Genomic DNA, 27,297 nt, shown 5'->3' with positions numbered 1-27,297 from the left:
CAAAGCATCCACCTGGATCCCACAATGACCCTTGTCACCTTTGACCCCTCGGAGACTAGAGTCCCACAACCTGAGCGGTGTGTTGTCCCCCGGTGTTCCCCTGATGTTTGGATAGACTACCTGCTTCTCAAAACAGGGAAAACATGACAGGGCAGGTCACCAAAGAGAGAGCAAAACAAAGAGTCCGATTTCACAGACCCTCTATCAATCAAACATCTTAGAATCACACTCACACTACCTACAGGAATCCCAGTGGCTTCAAAGGGAAACGTGTGAGGGATTTTTCTTGGCTTCTGAACATGGGATTGTTGTAGATCTGCAGCAGCGTTTATTGTCCTTTGTTGCTACTTGACACAACCTGAGGATGTTACTAAGACTGTGGTGCGTTTACCGTTATGGAATTAATGCAACACAGCAATAATAGTGTAGAAAATTAGTCCTTTGTCTTCCATTTCTGCAAAGTAATACTTAACACTGCGCAGCAAGCATGGGCAAGCTCTCGTACATTCCCAAACATAAATTACGGCGGGACAAATGAATTCACCTACTGTTGTGTGTGTTACCAAATGTTGCCATGTCTGCTTTGTATACAGCACAATGATTAAATGACTGGACTGAGATATGCAGGTATTGTTCTAGTGTGAAGATCAACAGGGAAGATTTGTGTGTACGGTTGTGTGCACTTATTTTGCATGCTTGTTCGTTTGTGCAGCCAGAAGGACGAGGTGGCTCTTAACCAGACCGCAAATTCACCTGACTCTTAAATCTTCTCAGGAAGCTGTTGGTGAGTATTTTTACTAGTTTAAATCATGGGCTGTTGGTGAAGCGTGTAAACCTTCAGGGCTGTTTTGAGTTGTGCAATATCTAGATCTTTATTTATTTAGATCTTTCTACAGTTATCTTTTCGGACTGATTGCTCTCTTCAGGTGGTACAATCTCTTCACGCCATGGCTGAAGTAGCTCATCTTCAGCGGGCTGATGAACTGGTTTGCTTGAAACGCTCCAGTGAGAATCTTTGGCGAAATAGTTTACAGATACACTCATCAGTCCGTGCCTACGTATGGAAGTCTGTTTTCCTCACCACCTCAGCCAGCCTGTCTCTCTTACCCACCCGCCTCGCCTTAGCCGTGCACCTGTCTGTAGCAGGCAGCTGTGGGTGGGCGGGCCTTGGCTGTCAGTGGAACATTCCAGAGGAGAAGTCACCCCGTTAATCCCTTGAGTTTAGACCCGACAGTCCCCGCCCCCCTTCCCTCCTTCACTATACCTCCAGTACCCCTCATTGCTTCCTTCTCTCTCTCTCTCTTTCTCGCTCTCTTTCTCCCATCATTGCTCCCTCCTCACGGCGCTCCCTCTCAGCCCTGGTCAGGCTCAAATGGGATACTGCTATGTCAAAGGTAGACACTGTGAGAATGAGATTAAAGGACGAGTACCCTCCACATGCACACCCACCATCTAGCTCCCAGGCCCAGAGGTTTTAATCCCCCCAAATATTCAAGAATGAAAGCAAATATTGTTATGTCCAGAGCTGCAGATCTGTTTTGGAGGGAAAAAGACTATGTGGACACAGGATGTATGATCACTATATAAAGACACAAAGTTGCTTACAAAGTTGGTCTGTCTATTCCATATTGCTGTATTACTACAATATTATCAATATAAAACTTACATTTTGCATGTTTTCAGATTACACATTTAGAAAGCTGATTTCTGTTGTGCTCACTTTGTGAACCTGTTATTGTGTCTGTGTGTAATTAGTGGGTGTTTGTAGGTGTGAAGGCCATGCACATATACACAACTCTGTCTCTTGTCTACTGGAAATTTCACTCCTCTAATTGTCCATATCACTCTCTCAGAATCACATTTTTTTTCTTCCACTGTCTATTAACTGTGATTCAAACAAGAGTCTCTTTATCACCCTGGGAAATTCTGATGTCAGGCCAGATCCTGAACTTGGCAGCTGCCCCATTCAGCTGGAACACATAAATGAGAAAAGCTGCACAATTCACCCTGCGAGCACAGAAGACGTTCCCTTCACTTTTCCCTCGCCACTGCAGACACTCTATCTCGGTTGACTGTTTGGCAGGGACGTTTAATGCTGTTTGTGTCCATCTCAACTAAGGATATAACTGTGTAGCGCTCAGGACAACAACAGCAGTTTTATTTGATACACAGAGGAGTAAAAATGCCAGCCGTATGGGCTTATAGTACAGATGGCGTATTTTGTTAGTATTTTTGATCACGCAAACTATCTAGTTTTCTTTGCTCCATCGGAATAGTTTGGGAAAAACTACTTTCTTGCTGAGAGTTAGATGAGATTATTGATACCACTTTCACGTCTGTTTATCAAATATGAAGCTACAGCCAGGGGATGCTTAGCTTAGAGTAGCATAATATCTGTAAACAGTGGGTAACAGTTAACATGCTGTCTGAATGTAGCAAAATCCACTTACCACTCTCAAACTCAGTAATTAACACATTTCATCTGGTTTGTTTAGTCTGTACTGAAACCAAAGTATAAAAATGACAATTCTGTGTTTTATGGGAGTTTGTGTGCTGAACTATCTCTGCAACAAAATAAAGTAATAAATGTGACAAATAAATAAAAGTTTGTGAAAAGGCTCCTTGTGCAAGTGCGTACAACACTTAACACTGCTTGTTATTCTTTTGCACCACGTCCATTAAAAAGTCACACCTCCTCTAGCAATTAATCTGCTTGAGAGTAATGACTGGCAGTGTCCTGCGGTGCTGGCTGGACTGCAGTTTAGGTGTTTGGGCCACACCAGGGGAAGCAGTAAGAAAGTAAGAGAGGGTCCCAGGGTGCAGGCCGTCCCTGCTCTGTTTACCCACAGACCAGAGCCCCTCTGAGGGCCAGGGGGAACCCACTGCTCGGCCAGAGGCTATTAAAGCCCTGATGGCTTTTGACAGTAATTTCTTCATGAGTCCATAGCCCGTGGGGCCTGCCAGTGGTGAGATCGGGTGCCTCCTCTTGCCCATTAAAGCACACAAACTGTGCCCACAAATCCAGCTCAATGGTATCTCTGTGTTCAGGGAATGTGTTCGTGCGTGTGTGAGTGAGAGAAGTGAGGAAGCAGGACTGAAGAGCAGGAGAGGGGGAGGCCTCGCCAATCGTGAGACGGTCCTGGTAACTGGGCCAAAAGGTCTGGATATGTTTCTCCAGCTACTCCATCAGTTCAGGCAAGACTCCAACCCATCAGGGGAACATATTCGGAAAACCATGCGTTGACATCCAGCCAACTCATAAAAGGTGTTTATGTGCATCGCGGCCCAGGGGAGCAGAAATCACACATGACAAGGCTTTAGCATTATGTTAGGTGGAGGTTGGAGCAACAGTCGAGGGACTGGCTAGAGGTTTAGGTGAAGGTTGATGAGTTTGTTGGATGAGGAGCAGCAGCAGTGGTAAGGCATAGCTTCTGTGGTGCTACACCTGTAACTAGTACTGCCACATCAACAGATTACATGGCTGTTTGGGAAAGGTAAATGTTGTTCTGGGCATAGTGCTAACATCATCTTGAAGGGGATTTAGGCCAGGAACATGGGTGGAAATTAGGAATGGTGCAAAAAAGATGGAGATGAATTGAGTTTATAATTAGAAGACTGTGTCTTAGCAAACAAATAAAGAACCACACACTATTTAAGGAGCACAGAAAGGGTTGGAATTGCGGCAGGACATGTTGCTTCAGATTTAACTTTTCCAGTGTTGTGGATAGAGAAAGTTCTTAAGAAGGCCATAGGTTATCCATCTCTAATCCACCATCTTATAGCAGAGTCATAATCTCTCCTCTGTGTTCCCCTGGGGTGTTAAAACCAGACCATTGGGCTGGATTATATCACGGAAAGGAGACCGATGTGTTAATCATAAATTAGAGGCTAAGCCTGAGTGAACAGGTCAGTCACAGGTCATTCGCTTGGTCCTATAGAAGACTTTCTATGTGAAAAGCCACAGCTTACCACTTAGTAGCCCCAACATAATCAGGCTGGAACAATGTCTAGTAGTGTAATGTGTCAAGACTGCTCTGTGTCGAATACTGTTCTTTAATAAAGAATCCATTCAAGCTCTATTGACTGTACAAGTGTACATTTACTGTATACATGTAAGTATACCTTATGCAAATACACATGTTCACACACACACACACGCACTGGCACATATACCGCCCTTTTAATGGGCACTCATACCATACACAGCCGAGATTGGTCCATCCATCTGTCTTCTGTCTACATGAGAAATCTGTGATAAGTACAGAAATAAGTACCATCCGTTTTTCCAATTCCAAAATGTTGCCTTGGGGGAATTGGCAGACTGTCTGAAAGTGGGATGATACACGACCTTTGCTATGTATGACTAATACTTGGCTCCTAAAGACTGTGTCAACAAGGTGTTTTATTAAAGACACAGCAAGTAAAACACAAGAGCAAAAGCATTACAAGATTTATATAACAACAAGTAAAATATGGAGGACTAATTGGATTAGAGAGCAACAAAGGAATTCGCTGACCTAATTAACCCTCTTCAACACATAAAGACTGGCAAACCCACAGAGAACAAAAGTATATAAAAGAGTTCTTTATTTCTAATAAACATGAATACATGTGAACATGTGGGATGTTTTAATGACGTATGTTTAAAACATTCTTGCAAACTGCCGTACAAAGCACAGGAAGAGATGTTATATTAAGAGATGGTAATTCTAAATTTTTGGAGCTGTGTGGCAAACTATCCATATATCTGCTTTAATGTTATCAACATGAGAGGAAAAGGACACCTGGTGAGGGGCACAAAATGAAACATAAAACATGAAAACTTGTACATCTCTGAACAGTATACCTTTTAGACACACAAAGGACACATACATTGTATGTGTTAAATAATTTTTGTTTGTCAGGACATAAAAAGCTAACTACATCATTCACAGATTCAGCAGTCTGTTTAAATACCTTATTTCTACAAAGTGAATTTACATTTTTTTTAAAGTACAAAGTGCAAATACTATGGTTTCCATTATTGCCGATTGGCGAGGGCAGAATCTCCATGCGGGAGGGAAAATCTCAGTTGTTGATTTAGCCTTGCTTCTTCGAGGGATTCTGAGGAGAGGAAATGAAAGTGCTATTAGTTTGACGTATGCACTTGTTTTATTACAGTTAGTTTGACAACTTTTACACTGACTGTGCATTTTTGCTTCATCCCAGACTGTTGATGATAAAATAATATTACAGTCAAACTGCAGATGTGCCAATGATACAGCCATTAATATCAAATGGGGTAGGAGAAATAGCTTACTTACTAGTTTACTGGAAGATAAGCCTTCTCCTGTTTTGGCCCCTGAAAGACAAAAAGTGATGTAAACCTCAATAACCATAAGATGAGGAAATACCGCAAGTCAGTTCAAATGTCCATGAAATGAGGAAATACTGCAAGTCAGTTCAAATGTCCATGAAATGAGGAAATACTGCAAGTCAGTTCAAATGTCAAATTGTTGACCTGCTTGACCTTTCGCTAACCCGCTTGTCAAGATTTGCAATCCAGCTCTGTATATGAGCAGATCACACTGATAATGGTGGCAGATTCCAACAAAAGTTTATTTATTTAATTGAAACAATGTTTCCTTGTCTTCAGAAAAGATGTAGACAAAAGCAGTCTTCTAATTTTTACTTGGTGACCGTTTTGCCAGCTGAAATGACTACCGTTGCTAATGGACTGTATTAGCTGTAGTTACTGTTAGCTCCAGAAAACTCCATATCTTGACTTTTTGTATGTCTCTAGCTGCCTTGAATGGAAATGAGAAAACTGGACTTAAATATGTATTTGATGGCCACATACATTATTATCATGCTAATTCAGTGCTGAGTGATATTGCAAAACAAGACAGGCTACTGTTAAATCCATTCCATACATGTTTGCTCTTGTATTTGTGGTTTTGGAAAGGTGATAAAAAAGACACCACCCTTCAAACTCTTTAAATGCAGAGTATCATGCTTATAACAGCCCTATGCTCACTGCTTTGGCATGTGGAAAAATTCAAAGCTTGACAAAGCTGCCGATCTTAGTGACAGATGCTAAGCTATGACAGGACAATCAAATTTACCTTCTGACAGCTATGATTATTATAGCTTATCCTGATGTGTAGATTTTAAGCTCTATTTTTTTACATTTACACATGATGATTTTTACCAGCTCACCTTCTTCCTTGGTCACCCCCAAGCAGCCCATCAGCTCCTGCAGGGACAGTGCTTTGTCGTTGCTGATGTCACAGTACTCCACAAACTTCTTCACACACTTCTTGGGCTTGGATTTCTTGCGCAGGAAGCGCTTGAATGGCTTGATCTCCTTCTTTCCAATGTCACCACTGGAGTTTTTGTCCAGCTGACTGAAATACCAGTGGACAACCCTCTCCTCCAGTGTGTGGTTGGGGTCGGGCTCGGCCATCCTAGAAGCCAAATTCATCAGGTTATTGTCTAATAATCACCCCTCCATCATTTATCCATCAGTCTAGAATAGGTTATGTCTCTGGTATTCAATCACTTGCTGTGGAAGCCAAACATTAAGCTGGTGTTCAATCCAACCAAAATCAGCTGTAGGGCAGGATACTTTTATGCATTTGTGGTAAACGACCTAACTCACTTATGTGCAAAAATTGTAGATGAACAAATCCATTTCCGATTGTCATACCTTCCAGTGGATGCTGGATCTGTGACGGCGTGCACCATGTCTGTCGACAGTGCGTCAAGAACACTTGTCAGGAACTCTGTTTTCTTTGCCCCAGGACAGCCTGGAAAATGAACCAACAGATACCTGAATGACTGTGTGTGAACATGTATTATGTAGTTCATATGGAAGTAAGCACACGTATATGTCAGCAAACACCGAAAAATTATCCCCCAGTCAACAGCATTACGACGGTGTGGAATGCTGCCGTCATAGGTGGCCCAATAAATGTTTGGGGAGGGACGTCATGTAAAAGGCAGCGTAGTTTTAACGTGAGCAGCACATAAAGACAGGAAAGGTGAAAATAAACCCAAACAACACTCTTACAGTTGTCTTTTACTCCCTCTCATAACGTGTCAGACCTCCCCTCATCTGGAGGAGGAAGAGGATACCTGCCAATCATCCAGGAGGCCCCTGAGTGGTTTTGTCAGCTGGAGGCACTGAAGACGTTACTGAATATTGTGTGTATGGACAAGAGGCTCCATACAGCACCTGAGACTTACCTGAGCCTTCAAGTGGACCAAATGCAGGCTTGACAGGCACATTGTTACATAGGATTTTGTCTAAGGGATGTCTGATTGGAAAGGTATGCAGGTATCTAGGTATCCAGAGACCGACAGACACAACACAACACCTGATTGTCAGCATGTGGTGGGATTACTATTTGAAATGTCAGCCAGAGATGACATAATGATATAATTAGCCCATAAACCTTTAAGTTAAAATCTATCATGAACTACCCAACCAAAACCAACAGAGACGCATTATTACATACTGAATGACGGGAAAAAAAGGAAAAAAATTAGGGACAACTGGGGTGGAATGACCCTAATGATAGTAATTGTCTGTTAGGCCATATAGTTTTAAGACTGAGGAGGCCAAGGTTGTTCTGGAAGAGCTGAAGGCTACGGAGGCCTGAGAGATTCCTGGATTCCTCTCCTGGCTCATCTCTGCTTTCTCACAGTCCAGCTCCCCTCTGCTGTTCTTCTGCTACTCTTTTTTATGGCCCAGGCCTGCGGGGCCAGATTCTCCTGTGTTGGAGATAATAGCATGCTTTGCACCTCTGTAACAGGTGGCGACCAGCATTGGCGTAAACACCCAGCACCCACCCTCTGCTCCACCTTTCCCAAGTAGCGCGGAGCTTCAGCAGCCTACACTGAGCCGACGTTTGAATAATACACATGTTCAAACTGTTCCACAGAGTCTTCTTTACACACTCAGCAGACTTGCATTTAAGTTTTAGTAGGCCCTCTCTGGCCCTAGCCCAGTAAAATATTTGACCCACCTGTTAATGGCCAAACTGGTGCTTTGCAGAGCCTTGTGTGGTAGATGAGTCTAGACACTCACACAACTGCACCTTCAGATGGCAAAGTGTTTTTATCTGGCTACTCACTGAGGAGAGATTTGTGGGATGCAGTTGGACTTGTTTGAGAGTTAGTGTTTTTCATGGAGAGCACACATCCTCTCTGTAATGCTCTAGGAATCTGAGTATGTCTGTCCATTCAAATGGGAAGCCATCAGGTAAGGCTCCAGTCTCTCCGTCTTGGCAGCAGTAGTTTGTTTCTTGTGGGGGAGGGACAGATCAGCTTCTGTCTGTCTGGACACTGTTTAGCTGAGGGGCAGGACACATACGTTTCTGCTGTCATTCAAAGGAAATTGTCTGGACATTTTCCGTTCAGTTCAAGGCCGCAGCAGTAAATGACTGCTGTCTTACATAGTAACGATTCTAATTATGTACTGCCTGAGTTTGACAGACACAGGATGGGATCAAGCTGAGAAAGCCTCAAATGATTAGAGTGTTTTCTTGTTGAAAAGCTGCACCTCAAGTCAAACGCCTCCAGATATCTGCTGCCTGTGTGCTGTAAAAAAGTTGGCCAGTAAGTGCATGTTTACATGTGCGTGTTACTGTCAATAAGAAACAGTGTTTTTCTGTGGAGCCACATGGGGCAGAGGCCTGTCAGCACTCACAGCCGCAGCTCCCAATGCCTGCCCCGATGTTATCCCGTGATCCCACTCTGGGGAAAAAGCGAGCCAAATACGCCGCTTTCCTCTTCTGCCTCTTTCAGGGCAAGTGCCTCCTTTTTTGCATGTCGCCCCATAAACCTCTCAACACCAGCGCTTCAACTGTAAATGGGCTGCAGCGATGTGAAGGCAACATTTATAATTATCCCTGGTTTATACAGTAACAGGGTTACAGCCGTTGACGCAATTGCTCATAAAGAAAACAAGATGCTGAGTTTTTTGACTCTTTCCTTGTGTATATTATAATGGGTGACTGATACCGTGCAGGTTTCTATGACGAGTTTAGAATGAAGTCTGTGTACTCATGTCAGTGTCTGTGTTGGGTGACTGCGTGGCTGAATATGTATATTCTTCTCTCTCCTACTGCTACGTGTTAAGGAGGTGTTTGGTTGGGCTTGACGTCTTTCTCGTGGGATAGTTGTGGCTGTTCTCCACCCCATTGCTGCCTCACACTAATCACTACTGCTTAACATCCTTGCACTACCATTGGTGCCACTGGAAGGCAAAGATGAGTAACATTTGTTGGACTAAGGAGCATTCATCTGTGACCGTCTATCCCACTGTTTTATACACACTGTACGACTAAGAGTCCGCGATGCGTGAGCAGAGACAGAGTGTTGCTCTGCTCCTAAAATGCAGCACCTGCGAGCAGAGAGTACAGCTCTGGCCCGGCACACTGTTACATAAACAGTTGTGGATGGGACAGGAACAGTGGCAGCTCTGTTCACATGCTGCTGGATTATTAACATGTTTACCAAACCACCAAAAAAACAGCTAAAGACGACGAATTTGCCAAGCATCATTCAGTTTTAAACTATGATTTGGTTGTATGCAGCACCTGAAAGCTGTAACTCTGCTCTGCTTTGCCTGTCATTCGTTATATGCTGACATTTAATCAAGTCTTGAAGGACAAAATTAAATATTATTATACTATATTTATTATTAAATATATAAAAATGAAGCACACAAATTTGTTAATTATGATAATCCATTGCATTATAACATTTCATTCAAGTAGGTAAGTCAATGTTTAATCAGAAAGCAGCTTTGCAAAAATCAAATGGACAGTTTTGACACTTCTACTGTAAAATAAGATATTTATACGGATAGGTTTAGCTGTAAAATGTTAGAAGTAAGATGTTATCATAACCAGTAAAAATGATGGGCTAAAATATGAAAACCATAGTGCTTCAGTAGCCAAATGGTTCAATTCCAGCCTGGGTCCTTTTGTTGCATGTCATATCCATCTCTCTCCGGTTGTTTCCTGTCTGCTTATCTTTTGACTGTCCATTCAAGGCAAAATTGGCAAAAAATAAAAACATGACGCTTTTTGTTGGAATAAAAACTACTTTTAAAAACAGGGGAGAAATTGGGAGTGGTCTGGAAGCTGAATGGTTACTGCGCACGCCAAAGAAGTGCAATGTCCTCGGTTCAATTCCAGCAAGGGACCTTTGTTGCCTGTCACACCCATCTCTCTTCCCTTGTTTCCTGTCTGTCTCTTCACTATCCCCTGTCCAATAAAGGGAAATAATGCCAAAACGGGAAAAATTCAAATATCTAGTTTCATGTCACAGTATTAATATTACATCATAACATGTCGTAGCTCTAAAATAATCTGTTCACTGTGCTTGTCCAAGAAACCTTAGGAAAACTAGATTTATGAGAGCCTTCTTAACTGTGAGAGCTATAACAGGAAAAGCAATCTCCTGGCATTTGCTTTTATTATTTCTAAAAATCTGTCACAAGCTAATGTGACCTGTGATAATTTTATCCATTTCCAATATAATCCATCTGTAAATGTTGCTTTAGTCTCCAACTTTGTCTGACTGTAGTTTGGTGCTGGGAAACGCTAGTACAGTGGATTTTAGCTGTTTGCTGAACACAGCTGCCTATGCTCTAGAAATGAGGTTGATTAAAGAAGTGAAAGTCAATCCAAACAATTAAGTTGTGGCTGTGAAACCAAAACAAAGAGCTGAAATAGGCTAAAATGTTTCATAGCATTAAGGGGAAATGAATACTGAAGAGTTTTCTGTGGTTTAATCATTACGAGCTAAACTCTTACATACGCCTAGTCAAGTAAATCATTGTTAATGAAATATTGATTACAGCAGCTTCAAAGTGTTAATTCCCATCAGAAAATATCAACTAAACACAACAAACACTTCTACCTTAAACAGACCCGACCACCATGACCACACTCTCCAAACTGCTTTCTCGCCTTCAATTTAGTTATCTCCACTGTCAATTCATCTATCACTACCTGTCTCTGGCATCCTATTATCCATTATCTCCACCTCTCCTCCCTGCTGTTTCTCCTCCATGCTATCATCCCACTATCCTCCATCTCACCATGTCAGTTGAAGATTAATGCCCCCTATGATCCGTCTCTGTCTCGTGGCTTATTGACCAGCGAGGGGCAGTATCTGGCAATCATCAAGGCTTTATCAAGCATTTCCTTGACCAACAGTGCTAATGATGTCAACAAACACACACACCACACACACACAAACACACACACACACACACACACACACACACACACACACACACACTCACGCTGTTATCACAACCTTGGAAGAGCGGCAGCAGTCGGAGGCTGACTGCTGAAGAACTTCACCATGTGGTCTGAATAGAGAAGAAAAACAGAGACTGAGGCTGAGATTGAGACCAGTCTTTGGAAACCTACCTTGGAGATGTCTGCTCCTATAATGGTCCTTAGGTTTTGTTGGGTGGGCCCTGGCATTGCCGTCGCACTTTGGCTGCTCATACCTGCGACAGAGAATACACCATATGAGCATATGCCATTTCACTCCAAGTGAAATGGGTGAAAGGGATTGTTTATAACAGTAAAGCCGCCCTCCTTGTAAAATCAGAGAGGAATCCCATGTTTCCCAATTACCCCCGTACAGCTAAATCTCAGGGATTCAAATAATTGTTTGTGGCAAACCAGAGGCTGTGAAACACGTCCAAAAAGAGGGGAAGGATTTGGGGCTGGTATGAGGACATAGAGGAGGAGGGAGGGTGAGAAAGAGAGAGACAGAGGGAGGAAGGCAGACAGGGAGCGTGGGACACAAGGAAGCTTTCACGGCCTCCCTTGGAGAGTCGGCGGAGACCCGATTGCTGCTGTGCGACTGGGCCAAAAGCTGGCCAGGGACAAGGGGAGAGAAGGGGGAAAATCCACGCTTCCATATGTGTGCTAATGTGCTGTCTGGCACTCTGCCTGGAGCCTTGTTAATCTGATACCCAGCCTCGCTGCTCAATATAAGTGTACCAGTGCCCCACTCTGCCAGCCTGACTGACCTCTGACCTGCCCCTCACCAGACTAACTCTGTCTCATCAGAAAATGGAGATGTCTGTTGCTTATGTCAGACTCAAACCTTTTGTGAGTCTGAAATAGAGAATCTTCTTTTTGTTGTCTGACTGTGGCTTTCTCTCTAAAGTTTTCTTCAGAATAGGAAGTCTGCTATAAAGTTTGCATGATTGCAGACCTGCAGAAATTCAGACTGAAGGTAAAAAAACACCCATGTCATATAAGGACATTTTGGTGCAGTAGATAAAGCACTTGCCAACAAAGAGCTTGAAGCTGAGTCATCCAGCTGAAGGACAGCCTCTCTATTAAATGGCCAATCTACTGAGTTACTGTGGCTAATGATCACTTGGCAGCTTTGTGTAACAAATGTCTGGATGGTTTGCCACAGAGCAGTAAATGCCAGTAAATTAAGGTGAAAATACCAAAGATAAGCCCCAAAAAGAGGCATAGAGTGTGCTGCAGAGGGAATTTTGGGATGTTTGAAGTCTCTCCTACCTGGTGGAGGTGCCAGGTATGGGCCGTCCAGTGTCCACCAGTACACACCAGCAGTAGCCGGTGGAAGGGTGGCACTGGACTGGCTTGTATAGCCCTCCTTGGGCACAGTCAGGTACGAATACAGCGTCATTCTTGTGCTGCCTCGCCTCTTCTTGGGCAGACTGCTGCTCTTGGTCACATGACGAGGCTGGAAAGCGAAGTCAGAAAGGTTAGAAAGGAATGAGCGGAGGTGTCAGCAGATAGTCACACCAGCACTTGTGGTTGTGTGACTTGGTGAACACACGTACCCAGACACACACAAAAACCAAAAGGGTTTGTTTAAAGTTCAGTCCAGATCTGACTGACACAAACAGACACACACAGACACACAGAGTATGTTTGAATTAATTTCTCTTTAACAGTGAAATGCATACACTAATCTCTCATTACACTCCAACCTCCAGAATCGCTGAAGAGGCAGAGGAGGAGGTTGAACTGCCGGAGGAGACAAAGGGGTGGAGGATGAGTGCTCGGAGACAGTGTGTGTAGACTGCTATATCAGCCCCCCGTGGCACTGTTTACGGACATTAACGGGCTAATGACTAAGTACAGCTCCCTATGCCCCAAGTTAAGTAAATATTTGGACACTCAACTAACCTCTGTGGATGTGTGTGACAGAGAGAGACACAGACAAGACAAAGGTGGAACAGTGGTCAGTCGGGCCTTTGCCTTCACCCCCCCCCCCACACACACACATTAACACAATACTGGTGTGTTAAGTATCCAGAGATGTATATGTTTACATATTCAAAATTCCCAGGGAAAAATGCAACGCTTCATGATCCGTTCCTTCATCCGTACACACAGAGAATAGGATGGAGTCAATGGGAGAAGGATGGGCTTTTGCAGTACCTCAGCAGGATCTAATCAGCCTTTTTTATGTGCAGCAGCTTCTTTCTTTGCCTTGCAGCTCTCCAACAGAGAATTTAGCATTAAACTCAGCGATTGAAACAGGGCTTTTCTGGCCACGAGGGCTTTCATCACCAATCTCTCCTTTTTTTTCAGTGCCCGCCTCAAGGCTCGGAAGCTACTGCAGGATTATGGATATCCTTTTTCTTTGTTTATTTTCATTAGACATCTTTACCCACACAAAAGAGACCAAATGAAACGCCTCCCCGCTTTCTCAACCGACTCTCCTCGCTCCAGTTCCTCCGTATGGGCTCTCTTTGTTGGGGCGGGTGTTTTTTTTTTTCACCCCAATACCCCAAAGAGCACATGGTAATCAAAACCATCAATGCTGCATTTCTCAGGCTGTTTTTATTGGTTGTAAATTATGATAATGGGATTCACACACAAATGCACATATGCACACAGGGTTCTCATTGCCAGGCTGGCTTCAAATAAGAATTTTAGTTTTTTTAATGCATAAAGCAACATATTTCTCAAAAAGAGCAAAGAAGTAACTGATCTGCGCCGTACGATAAACGTGCATGTGTGTAATAGGAGAACAAGATAGGCCAGCAAGAAAAATAAGAGATCCTGTGTGTGTTTGTGCCATGTGCTGATAATTACAGATATGCTGCAACTTAAAGAACCACAGAGAAGCAGATCCTCAAAGCCTGACGCACCCCAACACCAAGATGTGTTGGTTTCATAACCCAACATCTGTCCCTAAAAGACAGGAACAGCCTAAAACCATGATTGCTTACACAAGTGGGAAAAACACAGAGCGTGCTTTGAGTTGAGGTCTACAAATACCCGATCGCCATCATTAAAGAAAAAGTTGGTCTTTGAAACTCACATGGTGCTCTGGTTCTATTGTTCTGTCGGCTGCGAACCTGCTCCGTCCACAGAGTGGGGTACTGGGAAATGATGTCTGAAAGAAATCACCAAGACAGCTTCATTAGCTTCAATCGAAAACACATTCGTATATGATGTGAGCCAAACGCGGTGGTTCCAAAACTCACAGACTGTAAAATGCACTTCAGTGTTATCGTGTCACAAATTGCTGTAGTGGATGTGGAAAGTAAACTGCATATGACAGCTATGATCAGAAATACAGAGGCGAAAGGAGAAGTACATAAACTATGATCTATGAAAATAAATCTTTAGTGCTCTATTGCAACTTCTCACTCACAAGGATGGATTATCTTTATTAAATTAGAAATGTAGGAAGCAGTTTTTTCTGTAATTGCAGTAGATAAATGAGTCTAAGAGGTCTAGCAGTTTATTCTAAATCATCTCCTTTCTTACCGTATGCACATAAAAGCAAGATTTTGTGACTTTTTATGTTTTATGTTAAATTTGAGAACATTCCCATTCACTTCAATGAGAAAGTGTGTTCCAATTTTGCTGTATAATGAAGATTACTGAATAACTGCACTGACAGGACTATGTTTTAGCATGTATGCACAATATCAGTTTAACATCAAAGTCATAGATGATCACATTTTATTGTTATTTTGTTTGTTATCACGTCTTCATTTTTGTCCTTTTTTGAAGCTTCATGCTTGTAGCTGCGTCATGTGCAGGCACTGATGCCCTTTTAAGGATGTTTTGGGGCTAGTAAGTGGTGTCTCAGTAAACACAGGCACAGTATCCAACATGTTTTTTACTCACAGTATTATGGATAAAAGCTCACCTTCTTCATCTACAGCAGGCTGTGGATCCACCACTAGGCCAGTCTCATCTGCATTTAGAATGGAGAATATTTGCAAGGAGACTACAATTACAAGAGTAAACTAGATAAGAAAACACTTAACTATATGAGATTTGCACGTTGCCCGACCAAGAGGGGTGGAGGTAGAAATAAAAGAAAAAGAGAAAGAGAAAGAGAAAGAGAAAGAGAGGAGTGTGTATGTTGGAAGCTGAAAGGGGTGACTTAAAGTAAGAGGAGAGAGGAGGAGGAAAACAAGTAGTGGTCATATATTCCCATGGTTTGACTTCATGCAACAAGGGGATCATTATGCTATAGAGGATAGATTGAGGTCAGTTATAATGAATCAAGAGTGGATGAGGACCAGTTGTCCTTGATGTTCTTCTCCATCCTTCCATCACCTGCATATAAGAGCTGTGTGAAGGTGGGAGAGACACAAGGGATGAAGAATAAAGTAGCCAAGTCTGAGAAGAACCAATTAAGGGTGGGAGAATCCAGCTCAGTGTTTGTTTGGTCTATGTTTGTTTGTTTGATTTGCGGTAGGGGGGAGAGGGGGATGGAGGTTTTGAGCTGCTTAGGGTGAAACCGCGGCCGTAGGTGTGGTTAACCTCAGTGTGGGTCACTCATTCTGCTCAAAGTAAAGCTCTGTTAATGCATGAGTCAGGGCATATCAAATGGGTGGCTCCACAAACGGGGATTAAGCTTAAACTTCTTTTCTGTAACAAGAATTCTCCATTGCAAAATCAGGATTTTACATTAAATGCAAGTTTGTTACGCCAGGCATTCATCTTCTCAGGCATGCTTGGTGGATAAAAATACATACAGTCAGTGTGACTGACTTGGGCAGACATGTTATTACCCTTCTCACTTAACGGATGGAAATGCCATTTCAAAAAGTGTATTTATGATTCGGATTTACGATAAACCACTAATGACCTAGCTTTACTTTGCGGCCTTTTACATGACTGTAACACCTCTTTTAGCATCTGCCAGGAAACCCCTGCGCTATTTGTGGTCATACGGCACTAGTTTTACTGCTGTTTGTCAGTCGTCAGCTGCATACGATTCCAGCATGTGAATAAATTTGTCAAATCAAGCACCAGAAATGAGTTTATGGTAAAGCATTTGAAGTTTAAGTGTACCAACTGTCTTGATAATAAAAGTGCAGTGATGGCCACCATGGAATGCTTATGCGCTGTTGGTCTTCTGCTGAATCAAAATATTGATGCAATCACTGCTATTTTCAGTGCTGGCACACAACAAATCTACAGTTTATTCTGCTTTTCACCACCCTGTTTATCCAACCAGTTCAGATTAAACCACAAACCCCCCCACCACCACCACCACCTCTTTTCCTCCCTCTTTCCCTCTTTCCCTCTCCCACCAACCCTCCTCCTCTCTCAAATTTTGCATTCCCACTTGATCTATGTGTAATGAGTTGGCTGGACTCAGACAGACACTATACCCAAGACTGTTTACAGAGAGAGAGAGAGAGAGAGAGAGAGAGAGAGAGAGAGAGAGAGAGAGAGAGAGAGAGAGAGAGAGAGGCGCAGACGTTAATGTCACACTGACAGGAATAACCCATGTGACAAATACAAGTGGATGCATGCGCACTTTCTCTCTCGCACACACAAACACACACACATGCACACACGCAATCACATAAGGAATCGCTTGAAAACCACCCAAATTACACTTTTTCTTTCTGAGCATTCAAATTACATCAGTTAAACAAATCGTCTCTTAAAAGATGAGAGCAACATATACAGTATCTGGACTGGAGCTGAAGGAAACTTAGTGGTTCTATATCTGGAAAAGGGAAGATGTTGATGAGACAGAGTAAAAGTAGGGTGGAAGATAAAGTGTGAAGATTTCCTTGTATGTTATGTATGACACTGTAGCTGAAAAAGAAATGACAAAGAGTGATCAAGTTAGAGAAGAATAGCTTATGATAAGTCAGTGTTCCTCCATGCTGGCTGCTTGCCGTTTAGCTGCCTGGTTAAGACAACAGGCAGTCATAGACACTGCAGCTGCTGGCGGTGTGCATTAAAGCTCACTGCAGTCTCTCTCCTCAGACTTGTTACTCAGCTTTTATATCAGCCTTCAGGGTGCTCACACTCTCTCAAATTGACAAAATATTAGAAAGGCAAGCCTTAACAGGCGATCAACCCTGCACATCACCAACACAGATGTAGGCAAACAGAGATACAAATGAATACACACACACACACACCACACACACACACACGCACACACACACACCACACACGCACACACACACACACACACACACACACACACACACACACACACACACACACACACACACACACACACACACACACACACACACACACACAAAAGCATGCTTATACATATAGAGGAGACAATTTGCCTTCAAGAATAAATGTTTCTTGAATTAAATTCTCACCTGCTTTTCCTGGCTCTCTTGTGGTAGCTCTTTCTTGTTTTGATCCTGAAAAGCGATAAGTCGAAATTAATTAAAATTTCACTGCAACACACTTTTTTCATAATATCCTCAACAATGAAAAACGATTACAAATCTTTGGCATCTGACATACTTAAAAAAATCCAGCCTCATTTTGTGGCACAAGAACAAACAGCAGTCAGACTTAAGGAGAGAACCACAATGGAAACTCTCTGCTCTCTTTCTTTATTTTCAAATGTCATTCGTTTATGTACAGTGGCTAACACACACATGTGGATGGAGATGCATTTTAATGGCATTTTTTTTCCTATGCATTTTAACTATCAAAGTACAGCTGGTAGTTACATTACTTCTAACAATGCCACTACCACTACAGCTACTTCTGGAGCTTTCTCCAATTGAAACAGCAGCAACTTCCAAAGGCAGCCCCACGGAGACGCACAGGGAGGACATGTGGCATTGGTTATTTGATTGTTTGGCAGACGCCATCCTCCAAGAACACTTACATTCCTTACAGTTTAACTTTGTTGCTCAACTCTACAGCAGGGATTTTCTACTAGGCTTATTTACACCACAGCCCCATGCCTTGAGCAATGCACAGTCCTCGGGTGGCCCTCAAACTCTGTGGCTGACGGACCAGTCACTGACCACTGTTCCACAGGGCTACAGATTATACCCCCCACAAACATGGAATGTCATGCTTGAATTGGATTTATCATCATTGCCTCACAAAATTACAGAACCCACATTTTGGTACAAATCAGTCATTTTAGATGTTGGGCTCATTACATGAGAGTCATGTGCAAGTGCACTGGACTACAAACACAGCATATGAGTGTATAATCATTGACAGCAGCTCATTATAAGAAAGGATGATGGGGTTGTACCCACCTTGGCATCGAGGTTTTTTATTGGCCACTGCTGATCCACTGATAGGTCGACCATTGGGGGTGACACACCAGCAGTATCCAGTGTAGCTGTGACACTGAACCTTAACAACACAGCATGTAAAGGACAAGTTAGCACAAGAAAACTCATCAACAGATCATTTCAGGCAGGTGTACAAAATTAATTATGTGACTGAATGAATCTTTTCCAAACTTCCTTCAGAGATAATTATTTATGTCATGCTTTTTTTGTTACCTCGCTGTATGTGCCATCAGGGTTGCACACAGGCACAAAGACCTGAGGGAAGAGCTTCTTGGCCTGCTGCTCTGTGTACTTCTTTTCTGCTACACATCTGGATGTATCTGAGGAGCACCACAAATCATCACAATCACTACACATCACAGACAGCCATGATTCAACCCACAGCTCAACTGTTTTCTTATGGTGCACAAATACAAAACCGACACACTCAAAAAGTCAGTGGAAGATGTTGAATATCATGGATTATGAGGAATGAAAGCAAAATGCAGAGGGAGACGGAGGGGAAACAATTCAAGACATTTCGGAAGCGGCAGATACTTGTGTGGCTGGGAATAGAACCAACACCCCCGGTCTTATTAGGAGCACATCAGGCAGGCCTGGTGGTAAAGCCATTACTGAGCGAGGAAGCTTGTGCTGCTCCTGTAGAACATTCCAGGCACCCAAGAAAAGGGCTGATGCACAGGGAAAACCTGACCCTTCCTTAATGTCTCTCGGTCTGCCTCTCTCTCCTCCTAAACCTCAACGTCTTCTCAGTTCAGCCTGAACTATCCTAGGAGTGTTTGTCGATATAAATGTGGGTCAGCAACTTTTCACCTGTGTGCACCTCAAGTCTTTTCACATCTGTCCGACAGAGACATGGATCATCTTGTCATTACACAGCTGCTTCATCTCTTCTGACTAACAGCACCAGCTGTGCATATTCTCAGCGATGGGTTCGATGGTAACTTGGTGTGACACATTAGCTGCCACGCAGTGCCCGTCTGGCTGGCAGGTCCAAATCACATTAAAACAATGATTCATGCTAAGCTCAAAAACGTCCACTAGTTTGGTCAGGAGGCTGCTGGCATGCCTTACAGTGGACTGTCCATTAGATACATGCAGGGGAATATGCACTGGTTTCTCTCTGTCTAAAGTGTATGCATGTATTTTGTGTGTGTGTGTATGGGTCACTGTCACTAGTGGGGAGAAGGGGCAAGACGCTGGATGTTCCGGATGGAGGAACACAGTGAGTTCAGGAGCTCTAAAGTTAGCTCCACTGGAAAATCCCAAAACCATCGTCATTCTCCAGGGGGCTCCGACCAAAAAGCTGACTGGAAAAAATGACAGGACACTTGAATCATATGCACGCAGTGATAGAAAACAAATGTGGTGCCAGTCTCACCATCCTTAAACACAATCCCATCTCTGTGCTTTTAGGCCAGACCAGTCCTCTGGTTTATGTCTGCTGCTGACTAGGCTGTTGCTGCTGTGTCTTTCACCCCGGCCGTCCAGAAGCAGAGGGGGGTCCGAACCCTTATAGACCCGATGTTATTGACGCATACAATACGACTTTCATGGACTCTCGTCCCTTTCAGCTTCCTAGCTGGAATCCTCTATTCTGTGTCCCGGCGCTGTCCGCCACATCCAGATGTCCGCTTAGAGACGTTGCCATAGAGACTCAATACGGGCATAAAATTGTGGAATGCTTTTCCATCATATGAGACTTCTTTTTAAGCAAACCCTGTCGCTCACGCTCTCCGCATTAGTGATCTAATATTGTAATGTGCAAGAATGAGGCATTGTCCCCAGTCTGTACGGTGATGAACTAGCAGTATAGAGTTAGTGAGTGGGGCGGGGGTTCGGGGCATTGGGGTGTGCGGGTTCTTCCCTCCAACACCAAATAACAATGGGAGAGTCTGTGAGTTGCATGACCCCACTGGCTTTCCTTCCCCTTTTGCTTTTCATCTCCAGGCCTCCATCGGTCAAATATGTACAGCTTTACATCTAGTATGATGAAAATGAGACCATTAATTCTTGTCAAGATATTTCATTCCAATGGCCTCGCCTCTGCATAATGCATTTGATTTAAGACGGCGTGAGCCACTTCTAATCAATCAAAAATACATGTATGATATGTATGTCATGTATGTACGTCTGTGGATATAAAGCATGAAATGTACATAGAAACAAAAATAATTTTAATTGAAAAGAGTAAGTGTATATTTTGACCAATTAACATACATTTCCTTTATCACTGCAGCTAGACAGAAGAAACCCCCCCCACCACCACCACCACACACACACACCACCACCACCACCCCCACCCACTCTCACCGTGTCAACCCTACTCGTCCTTCCAGCACTCAAAGAATCAATTATGCTGAAATGAATTTAACCCAGAAGTTTCTACTGTGACCCCCTCTGCGCATTTGAGAGCATCAGGCGGTGCTGAAGCGTGACTCATGACCTGACCTTTGCATGGCCCTCGGATGACCTCCAGCTGGGGGTCGCGGCACTTGGCTCGGAGGAACTCGCAGCGAGATGTGAAGGTCCTGCCGTCAGAGGCGCACAGCGGCTTGCGAGGAGTTCCGCTGCATTCCATGTTGCACTCCTTATCCTGATCCACCCGCAGGAACTGTGAAAAGTAGGAGATAATCAGAGAAAACACTTACTAAATGAGATCTGCACCAATTTAAGTTTAATTGCCAAGACAACAGGTGTAATACTGAAGGGATTTATAAAGTTTTAGGGGGTTGGATCTTGTAAAAACAGGCTTTTACACCAAAAAGGATGAGTGTCCACTGCAAAGCCATAGAAATAGTTAATTCTATTTCAAAACATCTATCTATAGTTGATGAGCATGAGCAACATCCTTTCATGAATACACTACAAAGCACTGGTAAACACACAAAGAATACATTGTCATTAAAAGCCTGTCAGAGAGCACCCACGCTTTGTCTTTGTCTAAAGGGCAGGACAGGACTGACTGACACTTCCTCACTTCTTTGTCTGTGCCAACACCTGCACGGGTATTCACCTGGAATCGCTCCTGAGGATGTTTTACTCAGCCATGAAAAGAGAAACAAGACAACACAGACTCCTGGCTGAACGCATCGGATCACCTGTGTCAATGCCACCATTGTATCTGCCACCGTGGTATGAAACCCCCTCGCCAGGCCACACAATGGGGTGGCGGCGGCGGTGAGGGGGGGGTGGCAACAAGCTGTGACTGCTACAATGAATGAAAAGATAAACTAGATGTCAGGGAGCTTTGTGCTGCTACAGTGTGAGTGTTGGGTTTTCATAAAGTTTGCGTGATTCATTCAGTTGGGTGGAATAATGACCTGGGTTGAAAGGAAAAAACAAGCTAATATACCCATGTCGATGCAGGTGCTGTTTTCAGTCACTCATATCCATAGATAAACACCACTATGAAGCCTTTTTGTCTTCCCTTATAATGAAAATATTTGCGCGTGTGAGACACTGTAACTGTTCATTCAGTTTGGCTCTTTTGCTTTGTGATCTGTGTGTTTTTGTTCAGTTTTTAGTGGGTGCATGAATGTCCAAAATCAGCCTGAATGCCCATTCCGTCACCACACACACAGATTATAGACTTTCTCTCTCGTTTCACACACACGTATCAATCTTAAGCACAAAGCAGAGAGCCAAAGCCATCACTTACAGGTAAGCCATATAAATCTGTTCTTTGAAAAGAAAGGGCATGGCAAGCTACAGAGCAAAGAAGAAAAGACACACATCCGTGAAGAGGGCGGGATGATCAGCAATAAAAGAAATTTGTTGTGTCTGACATCTTACAAATGAAGTGAGAGATGAGTTGGTGGCAGCCCCCCTGCCTTCAGACGAGTAGGGCTGCAGGGCTGCCTGGGCTGTGCTGCACCTGGAAGATGGTTGGCAGTGAAGGCAGCATCGCCCTGGGCCAGAGGGGAGTTGGAGGAGTGGGGGTGGGGGGGTGGGGGTACAGCCCACTCTGTCAACTTTGTTCATAAATCTTCTCAGAGGGGGATCAGAGAGGAGAGGCCCGTTCAAACACATCGGAAGAGGAGCCGCGAGGGAAGGGAAGATGAGTCTTTTGGATTGAATGAAATTTTTCAAAAACCAAAATTATTTTTTACGAGCCCTTTCTTCCCTGGCTTAAAAAAAAAAGATGTGTTGTCATGAGGAGAAGCCAAAATGAGTCCTGACGTCGCAGAACGGGAGAGCTGTTTGGTTCATAAGAACAGCGTGTGTCCAAGTCTCAACACTCATCCTTCATCTTTCTAGACAGAAATATAGAGAGTGCTCTCCTTCTGGGAATAACTGCACATGAGTGAATGTTGCCTGTTTCCAGGAGTTGAAGGGAACTCATGAAGTATTGCCTTCAATACAGGAAAGCCAAGATTTTTAGTACACTAATACACAGCTGTGACTCCCAGCCTGGGGGAAGGTAAACCTGAGGGGTCTCGAGATGATTTTTAAAAAATTTGTCCAGCATTTTCCTGTGAAAGACATATTTATCTGGATATTTATTTTATTAAGCTTATGTTGTTTTGATACAATTGGGATGCTTTCTCATTTACAGTTGGCTAAAGGAAGCTTTCTTTAAAAGGAAAGAGTTGCCACTTTGGAGAGTATCAGTGTATTTGATAGGGGTTGGTTGGTAGACTTTAAATTTACTCAAATGGTTATAATCGGAATCATCACCTAACACTAACCCAGACCCTTACCCTAACCCAATCATAAACAAGGCACCTGTTGTTTAATGGGACAAGGAACTGTTATACTATCTGAACAGATTAGGATATTGTAGTTCTCTTTCCCCTGCTGCTTATTTCTTTGGTTAAACTGGTGGTTAAACCCCCCCCACACACTTGTTAGTGTCTCTGAGTTGGATCGTTTGCATCACTGCATCTGACTGACAGTCTCCCGTTGGAACCCTCACTCCCTCTTTTTCTGTCCTCCCTACACCAGTCAGGACATCACTCTGCAGAGGTGACCTCTTCTCACCCTCCGCTCAATTTTTCACAGCTCGCCCCTTTCACCTAAAGTCCAGCAGACATGACAGGCTGCTCATGAAGATGGTTTTCTGCGCAGACCGTCGCGACGGCCAATAACCTCTCCGATAATGTCTGAGTGCGTCCAGCCATGCTTCAGTGGTGGGCTGCCAGCCTTGCCACAACCCACGCCGGCCACCCCAGTGCCCACACCGCACCAGCATTATAAACATCGGCCCCAGCCAGCCAAGCAGACTGACAACCCAAACAGATTCATTCAACAGCTCAGCATCCCCCTAGATGTCCACTGTCTACCACACAGCAGAGCGCCAAGTGCCTGCGAGTTTTACGACGAAGCTCCAAGAACTCAGCATTGAGAGCACAGTTAGCCATGAAATCAGCCACCCATGAAATCTACCACCCAGATTCACTATCAGGCATCCAAGTGTTTATTTCATTTTCTGTTAGCCCCACTGAAGCACAAGATAAAATAAGATGTGAAAGGCAGTGAGAGGAAGAAGTTTTGGAGACTAATGGTGTGTTGAGGACCTCTTCCTCCTGTGTACTCCTAATGGTAGTTAGCTGTCTGCTGCATATCTCTGTACGTTTGGCCCGTGGTGATGGATGGGCAAGGCCGAGTCAGAGCCCCGACACTCCCCTGATGTCTCATTCCTGCCTCTTCAAGCAGGCACCCTCACCATGCACAGCAGCACAGCAGAGAGTGATGGATTGCTTTGGCTATATGCAGCACAAGCTCCCACCCTGATTTATCATAAAAGGAGACTCATACAAGACAGAACACATATTGTGACTCAAATCCATTTATTGCTTAAATCCTCTTCTTGTCTACATCCAGACAGCTGTATCTCACTTTCTCAGTTTCTATTTCTTTATAGATTGATCTCCCCCCCTTCTTTGCATGATCTGTCTTCGAGGATGCTTTTTTTGCATCTACTCAAATAATACAAGAGGTTGGCAAATGAGATGGGCAATAGAGGGTGAGACAGGCGGAGTGGAAGAGACATTTTTTTTTTCCAAGACCAACCAGCATACAAATCAAATCCTATTACCTCCCCCTTGCTCTGCGGCATTGTGGGATTGAATGGAGTACGAGGGAGGCGAGCCTCCAGCAGAGAGCACATTGTAGGCTGATAAGGGCCTTCTGGGCTGGGAGGCCCCCGCTTCCAGCACCCCAAGAGGCCCCTCACACCACGGCCCCACAGGGTCAATGGGGGCCCCAGCTGAGAGCTGAGACAAACGTGTTAAATGGCCTTGGCGGGAGTTTCCTGCGTAGACGCTAGGATGCAAAGGGGATCATTAGTTTCCAGCATGGTGGAAAGGGAAGAAAGTGACAGCCTTTAACCAGGCTACTAACTCAATCAAAGGAAAAGGCATCTAATTGCTGTGAAAGATGTTAAAAAGAAAGAGAGATGGTGTGAAAGGCCACTGGTAGTCATGCGACAATAAAAAAAAGTCTCTCTGGGCAGGTGCACAATTTTATGAAAGCATGGGGGGCAATGGAGCCCATATGTTTTGACAAAGAGGCAGCCAATGTTCTGTGCGCCCTCATCTTTTCACACACTATTTCATACTTCCATAAACCATGGAAAAAATTCAGGCTCATGAATAACCTGGGCAAATATCCCATATATTTAACTGCCTGTTCGACCTCAAGTATGCACAAAATATTGCGTGGAGACATTTTCTTGAAACCAGTTATAACCTCTCCTGTGTCATTCAAACAATAAGCCATTAATCACTCACAAAATCCTCTACAAGTAGAAGCCCAGTGCTCCATGTGCTATTCCAATAGAGGAGGTTTAATGAACCACAGTACAGTTATATCCAGAGCATGGTGGATGCTGTCATATCCAAATACATTACACACACACAGCTGCATTTGTGTGCCCTCTTCATTAATTTTTAGGTAAATATTACCACCCACGACACCTCAGGAAACACTCATATCATTTGCACTCATTGCTGTAAATATTCTGTGTGTGTGTGAACATGTGTATAATTTGGAAAATTCAGGGGAGCATCTGCTCAGTGCAACACTTCCTCCCACATTCCACACCTTCATAGTGCCGTCAGGGAGAAAGGATCTCCGACCCCTCACCTGCAGGTTAACAACTCACAGCCATTTGTTTCCAATTGGATATTAAAGCATCTTCACCGGAGCTGTAAATAATGGTGCTGAGGGAGGCGGCTGTCACATCAACCTCTAAATCATGGGCGATGCCTTTGACAGTGCACATTCCGCTGTCTATTCCTCCTTTAACACTGTACCTGCATTTGATTGTGACCATGGAGTTAAAGTCACCTGCCGGTAAAGTTGCACTTTCTCTTGGAATTCAGAGAAAAAATGGATAGGATGCATTGCTCTACTTCTGCTGCCCTGCTGTAAACAATACCATGTGCTTCCACACAGTAGACCTGCTGACACTGGTAGTTTAGCTTCTACAGAGCCACTGGAACAACTAGCGTGAACAGAACAGAGTCAGGGACAGGCAGGTAGAGGCACTAAAAGCAACCCATTGGTTCCTAATGTTGCAGCTAACAGACTAGTCAGCTCCTCATAGACAAGCCAACAACTCTGATATCTCAGACATACTGTACAGACACCCTGCAACACCGGGACATTGAGTTCATGCAGCTCAGGGTGAACACAGTGGCCTGGTTTTTCAGTGCAAACTTCTCTAGTTAATGACCTGCTGAGTTTGTTTTCAATCTTAAATTGAGCCTGAATTTCTAATAAATATGAAACATAGAAAATAGTGAAAACCTCTTATTTTGGATAGAGATGACGTCTATACATCATACAGTCAGACTTGGTCACAATGCAGTTAAAATTGATTCAAATTCAAATGCATCTTTGTGTTTGTTATTTTCAATATAAGCTTATGATTATTAGAGGGAAAGCTCACAACACAAACAACCAAAAAGGACAAAAAAGCCAGTTCTTTGAACTTACAGACTGACTTTAAAAAAGATATGTTTGGCGCTTCATTGCTATTGTAAAAACAAAAGCCAGTGTGTATATCCTCTTAGTTTTTCCAACCATTACGCATGAAGTGCACAAGCAAATATTTGGTTTTTAAAACTATCTTTTACACAGTAGATGTGAATGTTAAGTGTTGATGGAGGTATGTGGTTATTCCTACCGTGAGAGCGGAGAACTTCTGAGCGCGTCCAGCGCTCAGCAGACAGATGAAGACCAGCAGCGGGCAGACGCGCATCCTGACGCAGCGTGGCAATAAACTCTCCAAATTACGCACGGTCCAAAATTCACTCTGCGTTGCTTGTACTTCACCAAAGCACAAACAGTGTCTTTGGAAGACGTCGAAAATGTTTAAAAATCCAAAGTAGTCCTTCCGAAAAAATCTGAGTGTTGGAGAAGAGGGTGCTGGTTTATTTCTCTTCGTCTCCTTGGTTTCGTCTGCCAAACCGTTTGTGTAGACACTCTCCTTATTTCTGGCAGTGCGATAAACCCCCCGTGTCCCTGACCTTTTCCCCTCCCTCGGTGTCTCTTCTCCCTTTCTCCAATTCGACTTCTTTTCTCCACACCCCCTCCCACCACACTTGACGACTATGTCCCTTATCGGATGCAGGCAGTTCCCTCGCTGGTAGGTAGGTAGGTGTACGTTTTGAGGGACTCCGTCTGCTGCTGGTAGCAGAGGCAAACACGTCAGGTATTCTTGTCTTTCACCTTTTTCCCCCTTTCCTGCTCTCTCAAACAATAATCCTCTTTTTTATTCCTCC

At 43.7% G+C, this 27,297-nt stretch overlaps 1 protein-coding gene across 1 annotated transcript; it reads right to left on the bottom strand.

Moving 5' to 3' along the window:
- Positions 1 to 4,615: 4,615 nt before the first annotated feature.
- On the bottom strand, positions 4,616 to 27,015 carry smoc2 (SPARC related modular calcium binding 2). Its single transcript, XM_053333451.1, has 13 exons — positions 26,700 to 27,015; positions 21,017 to 21,179; positions 18,779 to 18,885; positions 18,527 to 18,626; positions 17,618 to 17,662; positions 15,172 to 15,219; positions 14,332 to 14,406; positions 12,552 to 12,738; positions 11,433 to 11,515; positions 6,689 to 6,788; positions 6,199 to 6,446; positions 5,304 to 5,341; positions 4,616 to 5,103 (listed from the first exon to the last, which is right to left on the bottom strand). The coding sequence occupies exons 1-13, from the start codon at positions 26,772 to 26,774 to the stop codon at positions 5,080 to 5,082; spliced, it is 1,293 nt and encodes a 430-aa protein (XP_053189426.1). The 5' UTR covers positions 26,775 to 27,015; the 3' UTR covers positions 4,616 to 5,079.
- Between the last annotated feature and the right edge of the window lie 282 nt (positions 27,016 to 27,297).

Source organism: Scomber japonicus, chromosome 14, assembly GCF_027409825.1.
Source record: "Scomber japonicus isolate fScoJap1 chromosome 14, fScoJap1.pri, whole genome shotgun sequence".
Classification (NCBI taxonomy): Eukaryota; Metazoa; Chordata; class Actinopteri; order Scombriformes; family Scombridae; genus Scomber; species Scomber japonicus.
The sequence above is the reverse complement of the archived record's forward strand: the minus strand, read 5'-3'. Positions and strand labels throughout refer to the sequence as shown.